The 20,602-nt window shown below is 41.5% G+C and overlaps 1 protein-coding gene across 4 annotated transcripts in view; it reads left to right on the forward strand.

The window, feature by feature from the left end:
* Window positions 1-20,602, forward strand: part of dusp8 (dual specificity phosphatase 8) — a 44,811-nt gene that overhangs the window by 15,897 nt on the left and 8,312 nt on the right. For 3 of the 4 annotated variants that reach the window (XM_023349432.1, XM_023349439.1, XM_023349446.1), the window contains exon 3: window positions 3,940-4,078. In XM_023349432.1, the coding sequence (XP_023205200.1) occupies window positions 3,940-4,078 (139 nt within the window). Of the gene's footprint in view, window positions 1-3,939; window positions 4,079-18,309; window positions 19,105-20,602 lie in introns of those variants that run through there. The other variant, XM_005803297.3, reaches the window with a different exon arrangement.

Genomic DNA, 20,602 nt, shown 5'->3' on the forward strand with positions numbered 1-20,602 from the left:
CCCCTCAACAAGCATAAGGATTAGGTTCAGATTATATTTCCCAGCCCAACTTTGTAACTACTTTTTGCAGTAAGCTTCCACTTGCGTTGTAAAGTCAATTTGCAGAAACATGGAAGTGTGAAGTCTGGATAAATGGATTTATCAAAGGCTTTGTCTTGATATTTGACCCAATCAGCGGCATATGAAATGAAGAGTGATCATGCTGCAGACATCTTATTTTCCAGTGCATCAGGAATGTTGGGCCATTTTTAGACTGTTTGTGCTGATATTGTGTCCCACACCAGCTCCTTCTCTTCCCTCCCTCTCATTCTTTCTCTTTCTCTCTCTCCTACTCTCACACACACACATGCACACACCCACACATGTGCACACCTAAACACACACACGCACACGCCCCAACACACTCACACATCCTCCTGCTCTGACCTTGTCTCTGGTCAGTAGCACTGCTGAAGTCAGGGGGGGAAATCATGTTTCCCTTTCTTGTGCAATCTCTTACTCTGACGCTACATTTCTTCCACTCTGGATTTTTTTTTTGTTTCCTGTCATCCATGTTTTATGTTGTTTGCGTGTACAGACTGTCCCTACTTTGACAGTAGGGCCAAACCTTGACTTTAGTCTTGCCTCAAACCGTTTTTTTCCCCTCATGCTCATTCATAAAGCAGAGTCAGTTCCCACTTCTTTAATTTGCCTTCATTTTTTTTACCCTCTTCCTCTGTAAAGAACAGATGAAAAACCTCTCCCCTGTGACCACTCCTTATTTGCCTGCTGTGATCCCAGCCTCCATTTCCTTTTACATGAAGCCTGGATGCTGCAGGAACCTAGCATCCTGTGTGCTAACTCAACTTTTTGTCCTTTCTGCACTTCTTTCTCTACACATTCAGCATTCCTTCAGGTCCCCTTCCTGCCATTGCTTCCTTTTCTTTGTTGTTGTTTCCCCTGTCTTGCTTAGGCATTCCTTGTTTACAGTCTCTGCAGAGGGCATGCGTCAGTTCTGTGCAGGTTGGGCCAGTGTTGTGATTCGCATTGATGCTGTAGCACTGCAGAGGAACGAGGGATCTGTAACTTTGCTGCAGTCAACAGTCTACCCTTTTCTCAGGACGCTGGTCTCTTAACAATGCACCAAAATCCATTTCCATGCCACACTTAGCAGGATGTGTAGCATTTCAATGTCATTGTAGGAAGACTGACAGCATGCGTCACAGCCGGCCATCTGTACTGTCAGACGGACACTGATAAATAGGAGCTACATAGGATGCACCGACAGATATGTTGTCTATTTTTGGTGAAAACTCACATATATATGATGTATCTAAAAGAAGAGGATGGATTTCCTCTAATTCTGGTTTTATCTTCAAATTTTGGGGGGAAATATTTCATATACTGGATGCTTTACAATTTCCACAGTAAAATTCTAGGTTTTTATATTCTTTACTTATATTTTATAGCAAATCGCAATACTCGCTCTGTTTTTTTGTGTGTTTTTTTTATTTGAACTTATAATGTTTATTTCCTCAAACTTAAGACAAGTCAAACTAATAAACAAGATCTCATAGCAAGAGAAGACGCATGTGTGTATACGTGTGTGTTTTCAGTTGCACTTCACATGTATGTACAGTTAAAGACCTCTAATCCTCAGGCATAGAGATCAGATGCCCAAAATAGATCTGATCGCATTAGGATTATTAGCCAAACTTACCTGAGCTTAGCAAAGTGAATGGAGGATAAAATAAAGAAAAACAGTCCTGCAAAGATGAACTTGTTAGTAGAAAAATGATTAAATGTGTGCACAAAGGTAGTTAAGGAATGAAGTAAGATAGTATAAGCACAGGTCATGATAAATGTGAAAGAATATATTTATTTCTCGGTCAATTTACTTGACTGTTGAAATATACAGTATATGCTCTCTGAATGGTATCACCGGTGGTGTGTTTTTTATTCCTGTGCATTTTGTGGCCAATTTTCAATCTCCAATCTAGTAAAGATCCACAGTGTCTTGTTTTGGAGAAATATAGTAAACAAAATTCAAACTTTTGTTCTACATTTTGTTTTAGTGCCAATTTAAGCAATTTTCAGATGAAATGTTTACTATGGCTGATAACTTTGCTTTTTGTAAAAGAGATTTCAGATCTCAGTTGAATTGCATATTGTCATGTCAGCATTAGTGTTTGTCTATTGGATTAGATTTTGGTTGAGGATGGAGAATATTTTCTTACTGAACTGTAAAGATCAGCACTATTTTGTATGAATCAGCTACCTGGCTGTCTTCCAAACGTCTCTGCTGTTACTGTCCATTATGTATTCATGCACACTGAGGAGCACATCACCAGAATGCCTTTTTGCACAAGCAAGCACATAACAGGTTGTAAAAATGTGCAGTTGTGCTTAAAAGATGATGGCCACGAATTACTGATGTTGTCCAAACTTTAGAAATTCTCCTTTTGTTTTCCTATCGCGCCTTCCCACTTTGTCATTCTTGTCTTACATGTGTCTCATCTCCATCACCTCTGCTTTGCTCCTCCTGCATCCGTGCCCTCTCCATCCCATCCTCCGTTAAGCTTGCAGTGTTCCCTCCTCCTTCCTGTCCAGCGGTGGTTCGATGATGCAGTGATTCATAGCTGCAGTAGGCGCTGCCTCACAGTCATGTGACCAAAGCCTGCCTGACAACATGGGGTAGGGGGAGCAACAACAGAGCTGGGCCTGGATTGTGTGCAGTCACATGCACGTGCTCATCAGCATCCACCCTGCTATCTTTTCCTCACGAACACGGAGACGTTTCAGACCGCACGCCTATCTTCTCATCCTTTTAAAATACGACATCAGCAGCGGATGCACTCCATTCCCAAACTCTCCATCACGCTGATTTGATCCAACATAACAAGAGATAATCTCAGCATTTTGGAGATGTGACTTTCTTAGATTGAATGCTTTACTTACAACCCTGCTTTTATCTTCATAGCTCCCTCAAGCCACTGTTATTATAACATCACCAAATCATGCTTTATGAGGTTTTTTGTTCAGTTACACCAAAGACTCATTCACTCATTCTCACCTTGCAAGACCTTATACCCCCTGAATATTGCATGTGCTTGGTCAGTGCAAAGAAGTATATGGATGTGAAAAAAGAAAAAGAATAAATGATGTTAAACATCCTTTGACAAATAAAATCTGAACAGTGTTGTTTTCTTGCATCTTTGGTGCATCTGAATCAATATTTTGAAAAACCATATTTTCCTTCTGTCACAGCTGTAGATGGTCTTATTGTGTGTGCTCCTAGCAAAAAATTTTACATTTGGTCTGTTTTTTCCTGCCCAGTAACTTGGACTCATACAGATTGGATGAAGAGGATATGTTAAAATCAATTCTATGTTGGGTTTATGTCTGGACTTTGACTTGGCCATTCTAAAACATGAATATACTTTAATCTAAGCCATTCTTTCAGTTCAGTTTTGGTCTCGTCTGACCAAGAACACATTTTTCACATGCTTGCTGTGTTGGTTGTGACCATTTACAAACGGGCATCTTATGGCTTTCTTTCTTCAATGACTTTCTTCTTGCCACTTGCCACTCCCAATATAAACAAAAGTAAAAGTTTGTCCCACTACACACTTGGCTGATTTTTATTTTCAAAGCCATGTATCCTTCCATTTTGCAATCATTTACTTTTTTGATGTCAGTCTACCTCATGTATTTACAATAAAGTTCATTGAAATGTGTGGTTATACCATGACAAAACACGAGTAAAAGACAGTAAAAGATGATCATCTTTTAGCAGTTCAGGTCAGTGAATCTTCTTGTAAGTTCCTTGTTGCACTAAAAGAAAAAGTTTAGAATTGCCATCGTAGTTGCAGGCTCTGACTTCCTTGTTGGATCATTATCATATTTTCCATTGCAGCAATGAGTAATGAAGCTCTTGTGTGTTGTTTATTCTCCGTGCAGGTGGAGCTGGGCAGGAAGCAGGAAGTGGTGGTTTACGACCAAAGTTCCAAAGAGAGAGGGCACCTGTCCAAAGATGGCTTTGTGCACATCCTCATGGGAAAGTTGGAGGGTACCTTCCACAAAGTCTCCCTGCTCACCGGTAAACAAGACCATCTGCGCTATTGCTCTTTGTGAGTGTTGTCTGCTGAATGAGTGGGATGATGGTGAGGTGAGCGAAAGAAAGGTAGCTTTTATTGTCTAGAGAAATCTTCATGTTTGGGCACACGTCTCCTGCTGAACAGGTGCAGCATTGTCATTGCTCAGTTTAGCCAGCAGATGTCACATTATGCCAGTTGTTCCTCTTTTTTTTAATGCTGCCTCACTGGTGTAAAGTTTGCAGATTTTTTTCTTGAAATACGAGAGAGAAGATGAAGTAAAGCAGCATAACCTTGTAACGCAAAGCCTGTCTGATGTGTTTTGATATTTAAGCTTCACTGGAGCTGTCTCCTCACCCAGCATCACTGCAGGAATCTGAAAGCTTATTTCAGTCCCCTGGTCTGACTAGAAGCAGTTAGTATGCTGTCATAGTAGCCACTAATCACAGAAGGCTCCTCATAATTAGCTTTAATAAGCTTTCTGACTTAATATACCCCTAATTGTGTTGGCTGCCGCCTTTTAAGGGAGAACATCACACACACATTCACTACCCGAGGCTTATGAATTTGTCCCAAATGTGCCAATGCAGAAAGGAGAGTGTAATCTGCCTCTGTCAGGAGGATTTGAAATGAGATGGGCAGAAACATACTGCTTCGGTAAATCTCTGCTCTGGTTTCCTCATCCCTATTCTCTTCATCCTCTCAATTTGCTCCTTCTGCTGGGAGATTAGTGCTTTTTTCATGAGTCATTCATGATTGCTGAGGATTGCCTCAAAGAACCCCAGGCTCTCAAAGTATTCTCTGCTTTTTGTGAGGGTGGGGAGGAATGGTCCAACCCTATATATAAATATATATAAAGTTGTCCTGTCAGCAACTCACACATCCTCCTCATTATCTCCACTGCTTATCCTTGCTTTTTTTTTTTTACTTCAGTAAGAAAAAAAAAAGAGAGTCGCACCTTTTTTATTTCTGCTGCCGCTTCTCTGCTGTTTCCACGACAACAAAGGCAGAAAATAGTCCCTAAGAAAAAAAAAAAAAAAAATCCCAGCCAATAGCGTTGGCTCTTGTTTGGGTGCTTGTATTATTGGGGTCAGTGGAGCTAGCAGCCAGTGTCTGTGCTTACAAAATGTGTAGGTTTGCATGCGAGTGCTTTGGAGGAGGAAAAAAAAAAGAGATTGTTACATACAAGGTTGCTTTGTAACGTCACGTGGAAAAAGTGCTGCAGTAATGTTTATGTGTCAGGATGCGGCAGGGTTGTGAACGCTAGGAATAAGTAATGGAATCATTTACAAAATGTTTTTGGAGACTTTATTGCTTGATGACTAAAAAAAGTGCATTTGGCTTTCTTTTAGTTCAAGAACCTTAATGCCAAAATATCATACCAAGATTTTTTATTACAAAAAATCTCCAAATGTATGTTAATGTATAGACATTTAATCTTAATTTGTGTGTACTTTGCTAACTAGTTGTTGCTGCATGTAGTGATGACGTCTTCAAATGTCTTCCTGGTCCAGCTATATTGAACATTTGGTGACCTCTAGCTCTCTTTTACTTTTCCTGCATTTTTCTGCTTGCTGTGTCTGCAGAAAAGCATCGGAGAGGCAGCCAGAAAGCTAAAATGTGAATAAATAAAGACAATTTTAATAATAATTTTGACTAGTGACCACTAGTGATTAGTGTTCACTAGTCAGGCCCATGCAAGCTGAAATGGTGCAACTATGGTCATCAGCTGATGTTTTTGTGCATCTCTTATTAAAATCAAAACATTTAATTTAAAAAAATATGTCTGCACTAAACTATAGTCTCCATACCAATCAAATTCTGCCAGTTTTCAGTTTTTGTTCTTGCAAATAATAGGTTGATTTTCTTCTGAAATTCAAACCCCGCCTTTAGTTCGCTAAATGATACGCTAATACAACAAAGTACATGACAAAATGGCGAAAAAGTGTCGCTGCAGTTCTAGCTTACACTCTGTTCTTCCTGACCCCTTCTTTGTTTGTCCTCGCCGCTCAGCTTGTGATTTATGGCACTAATATTTCCTCTGAATGGTTCATAACTGATTGGTTTATCATTAACTTCACATGCACTCATTACACACTGACACACAGCTTATACAGCAGCATTCAGTTTAAAGGAAAATTAAAATGACAAATGGTTAAACGACATCATTAGAATAAATTTTATTAGACTTATAGCTTTGGGTGGTTAACCCTTTCTACCATAAGTTTTTCTTTATTTATATTTACTGCTTACAAACAGTAGATTAGTTCATCTTCCAACTAGGTTACGTTATTGTTTATCATGAATCTGTCTTTTTATTGATTTGAAGCTCACTATTTATAAGGAGGATACATTTCAGAAACCAAGAGATGGCAGATGAACCCATAAATACAACCCAAGCATGTGTGTTTGTTACAAATCCAACCCAGTGGAATCAGTGACATCTACTGAGTCTGTCTCCATTCATAAAATAACCATATAAATAATCATCATTACAACTGTTTAAAATGACATACCACTTCCCAAGTGAGGATGACGTTATGTGATCTTATCCCAGATTATCTCTTTGGGTTTTTTTTTTTGTTTTGGTTTGGTTTTTTGTTAAAGATAAATAATCCCGAGTCTGACTTGACTCTCGCTGTGTAATTAGTTTGAAATATGTATTTGCTCAGGATGTGGTCGTGGTGACAGTCGGAAAATGTTACAGTGTGCTTGTAAATCCAAGTGTGCTCAAGGGTTAAGCGTTTGTTTGAGCGCTTTATTGATTGTGTGAAAGTGTTGGTGAGAAACATGTCTCTCCCAGGACAGCTGTATTTTTACCACAGTGGTGATCTCACCCACAAGGACCTCTGGCTGATGAGTTTTGCGTTTTTTAGGGTTTTGTCTTTGCGTGTGTGTGTGTGGGTGTGTGTGTGTGTGTGTGTGTGTGCGTGGGTGTGTGTGTGTGTGTGTGTGGGTGTGTGTGTGTGTGTGTGTGTGTCTGAAGGGGGAGAGCTCCACTTTGTTTGGGCCAGCTGCCTCCCCAGTGGGTCTAAAGTTTGTATGTTTCCCACTGTACATTGCCGGACTGCGCAGAGCTTGGTGGTACGTTAAAGAACACCAACTGTGTAGCCTCGACATGCCTCCGGCCAATGCGAAGCATTTTGATGTCGGCATTCGGATCTCATGTTCTAGTTTCAGCGGATGAAATAAATAAAGAGTCCTAAAACAAGGAGAAGTGATGATAAAAATAACAATACATTTAAAGCACTGCTCATACTTTTTTTTAGCAATTCACCGAAACCTTGACAGGTACAGACTATGAAACATAAAAAAAACCAAAAACAAATGCAGAGTGATGTAAAGATTCAGATCTGTCATTTAGCAAGAAATTAAGGTGTAAGAGTTTGTGGGTGGCGGTGCAGATGTGCAAGATTGTTCTAATCTTTCCCATCACCATCTGTCAGGGCTTTTTTAATGTGATTACCACAGCGTCACATCACGGGGTCAAAAATCCAAAGAGCTAAATCGCGTTGTGAATCCACATCCGTATGGAGAACTGTTTGTGTTGTCAGTGAAGAACACAACCAGTTTTGCAGAGTAATAAAAGTATCAGTGGTCTACATAGAGGAAAACATAACTGCTGTTATCTGAAATGTAAGTGTGTTCCTATTTTTACTGGATTATTAGCAAATGCTAACAACAACTTGAAAGTGCAGCAAGCCCGACCAATCTGAGCAGAGGAGATGCAGTAATGTTCAATCACTTAAATCCTCCTGTTCCTCTCTTGCTATTTTACGATAATAAGACAACTTTTTATGTTTTGTTGTTATAATTCTTCATTTTACCAATCCTGTTTTGTGATTAGGATCTATGTATGGTTTTTTTTCTTGCATACCACAGTTTACAGCCCAAAGCATACATTTTCTTGTGGAAAAAAAACAAAGCTAAACAAATAAAAACCAATAGTAAAATAGAAGCACACATGAGGTCTCTCCAATAACAATGGTTATTGTTCTGTTCTGCATGACTTTGAGAACAGCGGTTGGGATGTTTGCTAACACACTACTTCAAAGGCCCAATACTGAGCAACACTAACATTGAAAAAGTTTACTTTTGTCTATGATTCATGAAAAGACTGCAGGAAAACTGAGAGCCTGACACTAATACTGAAAGAGTTTCAGGAATTTCTGGTCGACACATAGAATGCATTCCTAAAGAAGTAGTTCAGCATAGTTTTCACTTTAGGGTGTGCACACTTATGCAACCAGGAACTTGCAGAAGTGTGCTTTTTCTTGAATTGTGTAGGACATATGTCTTATTAAATGTGGAAACACTTTCTCATTTTTATGTAAGAAAAGGTCTAGCATCGTAACAGGGGTGTGTAGACTTTTTAAATGTGTTTTTCACAATAACTGCTGAAAAAACCCCAATATTATCCAATGTCATCCTGTTTACTAGCTTCTCTCATTTCCTTTGAACCTCTTGCTGCAAGGCAACAGTGCTACCAACTGAGCCACTGTGCAGCCTGTATTACTTTATAATATAATTTTATATTTCATTATATAAAGTGCATGTATTTATTGATTTTACAGCATATGGCTCTCCTATCAGGCAGACAAATCTTGTCAAAAGTGTACAAACTACCACAGCACACTGACCTACTGCTGAGAGCTATTAGGAGATGAAAGGTTCTTTAACTCAACAACCCACATCAGGGCTGTGCTGTGTGGGGCTTCAATGACATCAGCCTAAGGTGTGACTTCACAAACGGATGTACAAAGGTCAGTTCTGTTACATGTCATGTTGCCGCTCTGGTGTACCACTGGGTGGTGTCCTGTTTGTGTATCTTTGCATCTCTGTGTGTGTTCCTGTGTGTGTGTGCATCTGAGAGAAGCTGAGGAGGTGAGGTAATCATAGGAGGCAGAAACTCACAATGAAGCTGTTCACAGAGACATTCCAGGGAGCCACATAAGGAGCTCTTTTTGTGTCCCTGTGTGTGTATGCATGTGTATCTTTCACTTTTCACCATGAATATGTGCATATGAAGTGGTGCGTGTGCACGCGGATGAGGCAATGTTTGAGAATACATGTGTCGGATTAAGAAAAAGGACAAATGAGAGCAGTCGAGGGGATGAGGTAATACTCCTCTTTACATCTTTGAATGTGTGCACAAAAGCGTTCATCTGGCTACTTTTATGTGCATTCAGAGTATGGCCAGAGATCCTGTTTAATGAGACAAGGTTTCTTCCGTAGACATTGACGTGACATGACGCTCAGAGAAGTGTGTTATTGTTCTTCATTCCTGCAGAATTTCTTCCAGGCCTGCATGCACCCCTGCAGAGTTGGATTTAAAATTCCTGTAGACATCTTTTAGTCACAGTCCTGATGAGAGGATTCAAACTAATGATTGTGTTCCTCAGACCCATTTCTTCATACGCTTGTGTGACTTAACTTCTGGACCTCCTTGCACCCCCCCCCTCCCCGCCCACCCGTCAACACCTTGCTTTCTCTTCCATCCGAACCCTCTCTGTTACACTGTGGGGAGCTCCACAGATCAATGATTTCATAGAGAAGGAGCCAATGGTGCCATTAGGAGGTGAGCTCACCATCCTCGGGGAGATCTAACACATTATTCTCAATGACCTGGTGCACCTTTCCCATCTCTCTGTCCTCCCCTCCCCCACCCCCCTTGTCTTCCACCTCTCATCCCCTTCTCCTCCTCCTCTTCCTCCTTCCTCTCCTCTGTTTCATGGTGCTGAGAACAGAGCTCTATTTTTAGGCCCAGACTCCTGCGGTCATCACATCTGGCGCCAGTGGCCTCGATGCTCTCACCCTGGCCTCTAGATATACAAACACACACACGCGCGCGCACGCACGCATACACACACACACACACCAGCCCCAGCCCCACCCCTATCCGTAACAAGGGCCCGCAAAGGTCAAAGTATACGAGCTACAAAATACCTATGACATCACCTGGCTGCTCTGAGAAGTGTTACAGGCTCTGAGACGCCTTGGAGCTGAAGAGTGACATAATGCTGCTTTTTTGCACTCAGTGTGCAGGTATTCACTGAGCTCCATTTTCTTTTTAATTCCTGCCTCACAAACATCCCAATAAACCTGCAGATGCACTCACACTGAAACACGCAATCATGTATCGTCGGTTTACGGGGGTGGTGATCCTAGTTTCATGCAACAGGGTTCAGCGATTCTGTCCCTCCACCCCCAACCCTTCATCAGTCTCATTGGTCTCACATGATAAGCTTGATGTCATCATTTGCTCCTTCTTTCCCTGAAAACTGGAGAATAAAACAGGCCTGTGTGTGCATGTACAAGCACCATATGATGTGTGTGTGTGGGTTGTGCGTGTGTGTGGGGTGTGTGTGTGTTGTGCGTGTGTGTGTTTATGTGAGCCATTGCCAAATGTTTCCACCATGACGTGATCTCGCTGCATTGCTTGCCTTTTGCTCTTCTTCTTCTCTTTCTGCTTCATCACACAGTCTTTCACTGGCTTAACCAGGCCTTGTACCAGGCAATCACATGGTAATATGTATGCAGGCACGCAAAGCAGGAGAGCTGTAGCTTTTTTTTATTATTATTATTATTTCATGTAAATGAGCAACATGCTTTACAGTGGTAAAATGCTGATCTTATGTTCGGGTAGTCATCTTAAGTCCTACTGTAACTCTAAGGTCCTGGGGTTCTAAGAGATGAGTGTAAAAGTGACAAAAATATCACATCTTAAATGTCCAGCAGCAGTAGCTTTCTCTCTCCTCTTAGAAAGCTGCCCTGTTGAATGAGTGAAGTGCCCTAAATACTTTGGATGTAATGCTTATACAGTCCGTTCATGGTGCATACCTTCCTGCTTTTGAAATCTATCTAAAGGCCTTTTAAGCATCCTAACCCACCCCGTTCATGCATTTGTCCTACATGGAATATAAATAGTTTGTTTAAAGCGTTACTAGGTAGTGTCAACAGAAGCTGAGGCTGGACAGCTAAGCTAACCCGGAACCCTGGTCCACCCCATCAGCACCTCATAACTCAAACCTCCTCATGAGTGCGGGCCAAGTGCTCTGCTCTTTGTTTGCTGTACTGTGAGTGTACCACTGCAGCCTTCCCGCTGATGCCTCTGACAAACATATGGAGTGGAAATTTCCAGAAGGAGCAAGAAAAAGGGAAAGGAGAAACTAACAATTATGCTGATTTATCCTACTCATTCCTGGCCTGCATCCACTGAATTCCTTTCATGCTGGGACTGCCCACGGCAGTTCCTCTCATACCGTCATTCCCTGGAACAATGGTGGATTCCTGTTTATCACCGTTCCGGTTTTGATGCACTTTATCTCTGGTATGCTGTTGCGCTGCTCATTTTGTTGTTGTTGTTTTAAGAGTTTTCATCTGAATTGCCTCACACATTTGTAAAGTCTTTCTCTTGGTAGGATTTTGAATTGATACACTTTAAATGTGTGTATTTTAATAAGCAAAAAATAAAAACACTGGAAAATTAACAATACCTTGTTTAAAAACATACAGCGGTGGCTTTTGGTTGACTACATAGAACTTCTAGGGCTAATGCTCTGGATCTGTGGCTGTTTCCTAATGATTAGGAGAATATTTTCCATTGCAACAGCAGCAGGCTAATTTTGGAGTTCCAGGGAAGCCTAGAGCTCCAGGTTCAGGAACGCTGCACAGAGTTTTGTGATCATTCTTCATCCTCTGGTTATCTCCTCCTCTGCACATACACTTGTAAACACACAAAATGTCAGCCATACACAACAATGTACACACATTCATAGAAGAAAGCAGTCCAGCACAGAAAGGCCGCTTCCCCCAGTGTTGTGTAACCATTTCCTGTTTCTGATAAGGGAACATCAAGGCTCCCCGGGGTGAAAGGGAGACGCCTAGAGAGATCAGCATGTACAAACACAAATTTACATCTCGAGAATGTGCTTGTCTACATGCACTTAATTATTTTTCCGGACCGAACAGTGAAGCTCTGAAATTTCCCATCAAGCTCCAGGAAGGATTTACCAGTGATGTAGGCGTTGGCAGGCTGCACACACAGACAGCTTGTCCGGTTCCTTTCACTGCATCACGTCATTTCTTTTCTATTGTTCTTCTGTGGCTGACGGCATGATGTCACTGCCGTGCTGTGGATGTGACACATTTACACACATGTAAACTTGCACAGCTCAACACGCTCAAAGGTGGGGTCAGAAAAGCCAACCTTGGCCTGAAGTTCTGCAATATGAACCCATCTTTGTGGGGTTTTTTTTCAGAATTTGTCTGGTCCTGTAACTTACAGGCACATGTGACTTGTATTTGTTGGTTATTTTTTCTTTTTTATGACGCATTTTATTAACTGATGCATATTATCCTCAGAGCAAGTTGTAGTCTGGAAAATATGGTAATTAGGACCACATCCAGAGACTTTTATTCAAAACCAGACTTTACTTTGCCATTATCTGCTTTTGATCAGTTTATTAAACGAGGTGATAGTTTTCAAAGAAAGAGTGACACAAATTCAGTTCTGACTTTGTGCAATAAAATATTGCAGGCTTGTTTAACTGTTGAGCAGGTGAAGAAAATCCCAATGTGAATTTTGCAACAAGTTTTTTTTTATGATGTTATTTGAAAGTCACACCATGTGAAAGATCATAATTGCTTTTTCTAATGTTGTGATCTATTTTTCTTCTTCTTTAATTCTAAATAAAAGAAGGTAAAAATATATTCTCAAAGTTATAAATGACAGAAATTTCCCACTTACAAGTCTAAATTTCCACCTTTTATATCCGTAATGAGCTGAACATTTTGATACTTTAATGGTTAAATTAGCACAAAAGATTGCAGAAGTAGTTAAGATAACAAAAAAGTGTTCAGAAAAACAGTTTGCAGCAGGTGAATGCTTTAGAGCGTCAACACAATGTGCTGAATAAATTTAACAGACCGGTCAAACCATACATAGAAACACCCCAGTTCAGTCTGACACCGTTGTTTCTGGTGGTAAAACAGGTAGACAGGAGAGTAGAGGCGCCATCAGAGGACCAGATGGTATGGCTTTCTCTGCTGTGGGGACAATGTGTGTGTCTGTATATGTGCACGTGTGTGTGTGAGTATGGCCGCCTGCTGTGCCGATAGGAGCTAATTAACACCCAACTGATCCGAGACCAGCCTGGCTGTCTGAAAATATCAGCAGCAAAGGCTCATTACACTGGTCTCCTGTCAGCTCCTTCCTCTGAGAGTAATTCTGCTATAATGTTGCTGCTGCTCAGGGCTCCTGTTCTGTCCAGGTTCAGATGATTATCAAAAAACTGGGCTTTGAGAATTATTTGCATTTCTGGAATTTAACTTATATCCTATTAACTCTGGTTCCACCCATCCATCCATAGTTAAAATTGTGACCACTGTAATAATGTCAGTCATAAACCTGAAATAAATGTTTTGTATTTTTAAGAATGTAAGACTGACAACTCAGGAAATTTCAGTCTTTAAATGTAAGGCATTTTGACATGAAAAACGTGGAGGAATCCTCACTACTGTACATGCGTGAGAAAGAGGGGGACGTGTGTTTTCACAACCTCAGTGCTTTCAAATGTACAAATAAAAGCCCTGTGCATTGCTGCTGGTTATTAGCATTTAGAATGAAACCTGTGCAGACAAACTCATCTCTGGGGAAATCAGGGCTGAGAGGAATGTGAACACATTTTTAATCTTTTCAATACTCCAGGCTAACAAACATGCTTCATGCAGATTGTATGCCTTTGTTTTATTCTCACACATCCACTTCTCATACATTTCAAACCTGTGCAAACAATTGTTCTCTTTTTATTAGTCTCAGCTAAAATAACTATAATAACACATAAAAAGGTGAACGTTTAATCTTGACCAAACCAAAAAAAAAAGACTATACTGCCTGCTAGTGTTTCATATTAGTGCACAAAAGCTCCTGTCTGTCTCCACACACAACTGCACACCCACAACACCCCCAACTGGGATTTTTAAGTACTTCATCTGGTTTATGAGGGCCCGTCTGGTTCTGAAAGCCCCCCTTGGTGCGTTTGATAGCTTATACCCGCTTCTGTTCTGTCTTTATTCGCCTGTGTGTGTGTGTGTGTGTGTGTGTGTGTGTGTGTGTGTGTGTGTGTGTGTGTGTGTGTGTGCGTCAATCTGAGTGTGTAAGCATATATCCGAGAGTAAACTAATTTATCTCCAGTGTGGCAGATTTACTGGTGCAGTAGCCTCGGGTGCAGCGCTCCTCCAGGGGGTTAAGTTGTTTGGAGGGCAGGGGGTCTGCTGTTTGACTGATGTGAGCGGGGCCTCCCCTCCAGGCCGGGCAGACATAGATGAAGTCACTGAATGCATGAGCACGCATATGGTGAAGTAGCGCGCTAGTGCTCCATTTATCTGTGCACACATATCCTGCGTGGTATTTACTGAACAGAAACACTTCGTTCTGCTTTAGCTTATTTGCAGGTTTTCAAGTCATTATCCTCCATCAGATCAACCTTAGCAGAAGACATGCAATTAAGTCTTGACAAAGCCTTTAAAGGAACGAAGAGGTGAAGATGGGAAAAAAGTATTTTAAGGTGTCATTTATCTTTTCATTCTTAATATTTCATCCATTCATATATTCTTACAAGTATTGATGTTTTCAAGTCCCGCGACACCACTGAGATCTAAATCGTTATTTCTTCTACCACTTCCCCCAACTTCAATTGCTCCATCCATCCTTCCTCGTTCTCCCTTGGTGACTACCTCACCCCCCAGGCATGGCAGCTGTGTTCTCCTGAAGGCATTACATCACTGCAAGAGCAGCCTTGTTACTGATCCCCTGACAACCAGCACCATCAACACACACACACACACACACACACACACACACACACACACACACACATATGCATGCATGCACATACAAAAACACATACACGTGCACGAGCAATTATGCTTGTATGTATTTGGAGTAAATATCTGCTCGCCCTTTGCCTGAACCCCTGCAGCAATGTCCTCCCCATCTTCCTCTCACCTTTGCACAGTTGAAACTTTTCCTCCTACCCCAGCACATGCACAATCTCGAGGCAAAACACACACATTAACTCATCACCCTAACCTGCCAGATCCAGGCAATGACGTCTTCCTTTGCTGCGATATCTTGACAGATGATCTGAGGTGTAGGATGACGCTCCTGTTGCTGCCTGTCTCAGTTGAAAGGAAAATGTTGGGACAGGCTTTGACAAAATATTTCAAGTGAAAAAACAAAAAGTTGGCTCTTTATGAACTTTAACTGTTTTTACAAATAATACTTTCTGCTATATAGAAAAATGATGGATAAATGTCATCACTTTGAGGAAACCCAGTTTGGTTTTTGCAGAGAACATGTTTTTCCTCCAAAGTTGTTTTTTTTTTTTTTCTTTATGGATTTAATTTTTTCGGATTTAACAATATGGTTCACAATGAAATAATTAAATCACTTAATTTATATAGAAAAGCATGAGTTAAAAATGAATTAAATGGATTTCATGTGAACCTAAAAGAACAAATTGTGGCTCTAAAATGACGTGATCTCAATAAAATGTAATAATGTATTTAATAATATGAAGGAGGATTAACTCTTAACCAACAACTAACTTAATAATTTCTGAAATTTGTTCCTCTCTTTTAAATTTTTTTTCAGTCAGCCAAGCAGTGACACATCTTGCTAATTTTCCTGTATAAAATAATTTCAGACACCTTTTCTGGTTTCAAGACCCCCTATAGCTTTCACAAACCATCTCACTTTTTATCTCATGCTTCCTCTCACACTCCTCTCCATTGCTATCCATGTCTGTTTTGGCTGTTCTCGATATGTGTATGTGGACGTAAACTGTGCGTCGTCCCAGTAACAAACCCCACAGCATAGAAGCAGGCTGTAAATCTTAGAGGGAGCCTCAGAGGAGGGGGTGTCCAGCACACCTATTTTTGTTGCAGCTTTGGACACATGTGCAGTAAATAAAAAAGTTTAAAAAAAAGAAGCCTGGCTGTCATTTATAGCGTCTCGTCTGCAATCCTCTAATTAACACACCTACTATTCTGAGCCTTGTTACCCCACTGGGATCTGAAGAAGAACTCAAACATCTCGGAGCATTAAAACCAGATCTGGAGACTGTTTTGTGTTGTTGTTGTTGTTAGCTTCTACTGTTGTTGAGAAAGCTGCTTTATCACCTGGGGGCATGTGTGGAATCAAACTGAGATGACCGTCCACTGTGATTGCAGTGTAACGACCCTGGTTGACCACTGCGCTGTGCCAGTCATCCCCCAGGCATTCGCATATGGACAAAGTGTGCGTGTGCGTGGATGTCTCTGACACTCTGCATTTTTCACAAAGCTCATCATCAGCAAAGTGACCTATTTCCTCTTTCTCCCTCCCCAGCTGTTAAACAGAGGTTGACGTAAGACTGTGTTCTCACCCATATATGATCATTCAGGGGTTCACAGCGATGAGATGAGGTCACTCAGTGTGCAGCTTAAGCCCCCGTCACCCTCCAATACCTCCCCCAACTCACTTCACATCTTGCATGAGCTTGATTGCCTTTTTGTGAGGGACAAATTATTGAATTTACTGAACTTAACTGAATGATTGGAAGAGTATTTGACTATTTATAATGGGCAATTATCATTATTATTGTTAGATATTTGTGATCACTTTTTAAGAAATTGATGATAGATAGACCTCAAGTATTCAGGTAGATTGAACATATTCCCATTTTGTCACATCAAAACTACAAACTACAAAAGTGTGTCGTTAGGATTTTATGCGCCAGACCAACACAAAATATAAATTATCAAGAATCTTCCCAATTATTTCTAGAGTTTATTTGTTTTTAGTCCCTCTTACTTTGATATTGCAAAATGAAATCCACTGATACCCAGATGTTTGATTGAGAACATTAAGACCAAAGAACACAGCAGACAAGACAGAGCTGGGAGAAAAAATAAAAGCAGGGTTAGCATTGAACATCACTCAGAGCTAAAACCGTCCAATCCATCAGTCAAAGGTGGAAGGAGTATGGCTGAAGAGCAAAACAACAAAGATGTACACATGCAACAGTATCATAATGTGGAATGCTTTTCTTCAGCTGACAGAGAGAAGTTACTCATAATTACTGTTTAGATTGATGTCTGGTGCAAAGAATCTCCTTCCACCAGGACAGAAACCTTAGACATACAGCAGTGACTCCATCATCATGCTTTAGATGAGTGCGTTCTTGTGTTAGAATGTATAAGGTACATAAAGTCCGAACCTAAATCCCAATTGAAGATTTGTGGCAAGACTTGAATCAGTCTGACAAAGCTGGGGCTATTCAACCGAGAAGAAAAGGCAAAAAAGAAAAAAAGAGACCTGTAAAAGAGAGTAAAAATGCATGCTGCGCTCAAACTGGAAATAAAATATAATCTTATTTATTTATTTTCCAAGATCCTGTGATCCATTCCCACTAGTTGCTTAGTTTAATCTTAACTCTTTTTCCCCACTGTGAGACATTTAGCCTGTTTCTATGATTCCTTGGTAAAGTAGAGGAGGCTTTGACCTGTCTGCTCTTCTCATCGCCTCTTCTGTTCCATGATGTTTTGCTTCATGTCGACTGTACTTACCTTTACTGTCCTCTGCTCTCAGCCGTGAAGTCAAAAGGATGAGAACAGAGTGTCCGCTGGAACGTTAAACACAAACCAGAACAGGAAGCGTTTGTGAAGTCAAACAAATTACATCATCTTTAGAGAAAGATCAGATATCAACAAACAAAGGTGGTCTTAAATCAAACTTTAAACATGTCATTTACTGCTAAGCTACAGTAAGTTTACTCAAGTCAACCTGACTTATTCTTTTCTACAGTAACAGACAAGCATCTTTTAGATTTTCTTTCAAATTAAATAATAGTCTTAAAAAATGGCTTCCTGCCTACAAAATGACAAACTTCAGCCAGTCGCTGTCCTATTTTCTTTGTAATTGGCCACCGAGATGTTAGGAAGCATTGCAGCTTCGCGTGTCTTATTTCATCTTAATATCTTCATCTCATCCTCCATCCCGCCCCGACAGAGACCAGCTCCATAACTAGGCCCCTGAGTTGGCCGCATATTTGCTGGCTGAGTAAGGAATGTGGTTACATGCCTTAGATATTAGCTATGACGGAGCGCTGGCTCCACGAGCGAGGGAGGAGGAGGAGGAGAGGGTGCGAGCGGGGAGGGACAGAGGTTTGGTTGGAGTCTGAGCTCACGGCAAGTGAGCTCATTCAACCCCAGAGCTCGAAGAAGAGAGAGTGCAACTCCGTCATCTTCCTCACAGAGAGAGTCATAGGAGGAGGAAGGCAGAGGGAGGAGTGGAAAGCATTGACGGAGCGAATGAGAGACGGGGGGAGTTGGAGCGGCACAACAATAGCAGGCTGCTCTTCTGGCTGTAGACGCTCAGACAGAGAGCGCTCAGAGGAACACACAGCCGCTCTGTGGAACCAGCTGCAGGCGGCTCACAGCTGGCGTTTACATACAGGCGTTACATTTTGTTTTTTTCTTTTTTTTTCTTCTCGCTCTCATAGAGGCAAATAATCCTCACAAGACCAGAGAATTGCCTTTTATTGAGGCAGGAGCATTCTAGGAATTTTTGTGGTCCGGGCATCAGGATTTTTGGCCATATGTTGACTTGACGAGCGTCTCCACAGGCCACTTTGGACTATTTTTCATTGTCTTTGAAAGTCACTCAGTGGAGACTGGCGCAATTATTTAACCAGAGCGGAGTTTTCTGAACTTTTGATTTATAAACTCACCCTGACAAAGCACTTCTGTTTTTTCCCCCAGTATTTTTCATTTGTTTGTTGGCAAGGACTCTTTTTGTCTCCAACGGAGGGGGACACCTGGACATTTCTATCTGTGTGTGCGTTTAAGAAAGACTTTGTACTGGGGGGAATGCCTTTGGATGTTGTGATTGCCCCAGCAGAGGACTGCTTTTGGCCAGAGCTTCAGGAATCAGACATGAGGCTGAAGATCAGGGTTCGCCGGATGAAGCAGGGGAGAGAGCTTCGAGGTGTGTATCCACGTGGAGCATTAACAGCTGCAGTAGATGTGTGTGTGTGTGTGTGTGTGTGTGTACAAGAAATAAGGATCAGCTACATGTACAGGATGAAGGCCTGTGTATATGCATGAGTGCATAAAATGAGTTGAGCTTTATGAGAGATGCACCTTTCAGGTATTCTGATGAATGCTGCAACTTAAAGATAGATGTGATGTGAATTTAAAGGATCTAAACTACGCAGATTCGTGCAGGAACCAATGTGTCCTCACTGTCTGTTTAGAGACACAGAATAGGAAGAAGAAGTGGATGGAATCATGAAGATGAGAAGCAAAGAAGGGGAAGGAAAGGAGAAGCAGTAGGAAAAAAGACTGAGAGGGGGGAGACTGAGAGCCATGACCCGCAGTATGACATAGTGGTCACTAACTCTCACACTGTGGTCTCCGAGATGTTTGGGTCTTTCTCAACCTTCTGCTTTGCTGTTTCCTGTTTGCAGTCTCTCTTTCTGCAGGATGGCGTTTCAGGGAGATTATGTTATCGATATGTGCAGGGTGCACTGCAGGTGTTTAGCATAACACATTTTCACACAGAGCAATGAGGCAACGCAGAGCAAGGCTTCTGAGGGAAAAACCTTCAACAAAGAATCCCGCACATTGCACTATAACGTCTTTTAGAAATGGTCTGATGCAGATTGTTCTTACACTTGCCACTGTTCTGCTATAGCACATCCTTCACCACCCAGCATAAGAAAGAAATCACACCTTTGCCATCATCAGATGAAAATAGCCCTGTGTGTCACAGGTACAGAAGCATGTTGGCACGTCTCTGTGAGAACTGGCTTGAGCATGCAGACTAAATTATGGGAGAGTTTATGGGCCTATAATGCAATAACACGGCGCTGCTGAAACAGCAGGTGATCAAAGTGACACGTCCTCGTTATCTGCACAGCCAGATAGAGGAACAATAAAAAGTTTAACCGTCAGCAGGTGTGGCGACGTGATAATCATAAAGCTGACACCATGCATGACAGGCGATGATCTCACCCTCTTAGTTCATCAGTATTCTGTCTGTTGGCCTATTTCTGACCAAAAACACACACACACTCCTGCTTCTTTTCTGGCTGCAGTAAAGCCTTTGTGAAGCTGAGAGGGACATGTGTGCAATGATGTCATGTTGGGAGGCTGAGCAGGAGGGAGGGGGGAGTTACATTGAAATGCTAATGTCCCCTCATAGTGGAGGGGACAGCTGGAGGGCCACAGAGGAATGGCGTAATGTCTCCCCTCATATGAACCACAGGGGAAAAGCAACAGAGGGGTGCAAGGGTGGTCATTCACCCAAATCAATGCCCCCCAGGCTGTTGGGGTGTGTGTGTGTGCGTGTGGAGCTCATTTTCCCCATTAAAAGACAAGGTAAAAAAAACCAAGTGAAATCTACACAAAAGCTAAGAGCAGATTGTATTGACAGGGCAGTCAGTGATGTAACAGTGAAAATCCCATTAAAAATAAATGCCAGG

The sequence above is a fragment of the Xiphophorus maculatus genome, chromosome 2 (assembly GCF_002775205.1).
Source record: "Xiphophorus maculatus strain JP 163 A chromosome 2, X_maculatus-5.0-male, whole genome shotgun sequence".
Lineage (NCBI taxonomy): Eukaryota > Metazoa > Chordata > Actinopteri > Cyprinodontiformes > Poeciliidae > Xiphophorus > Xiphophorus maculatus.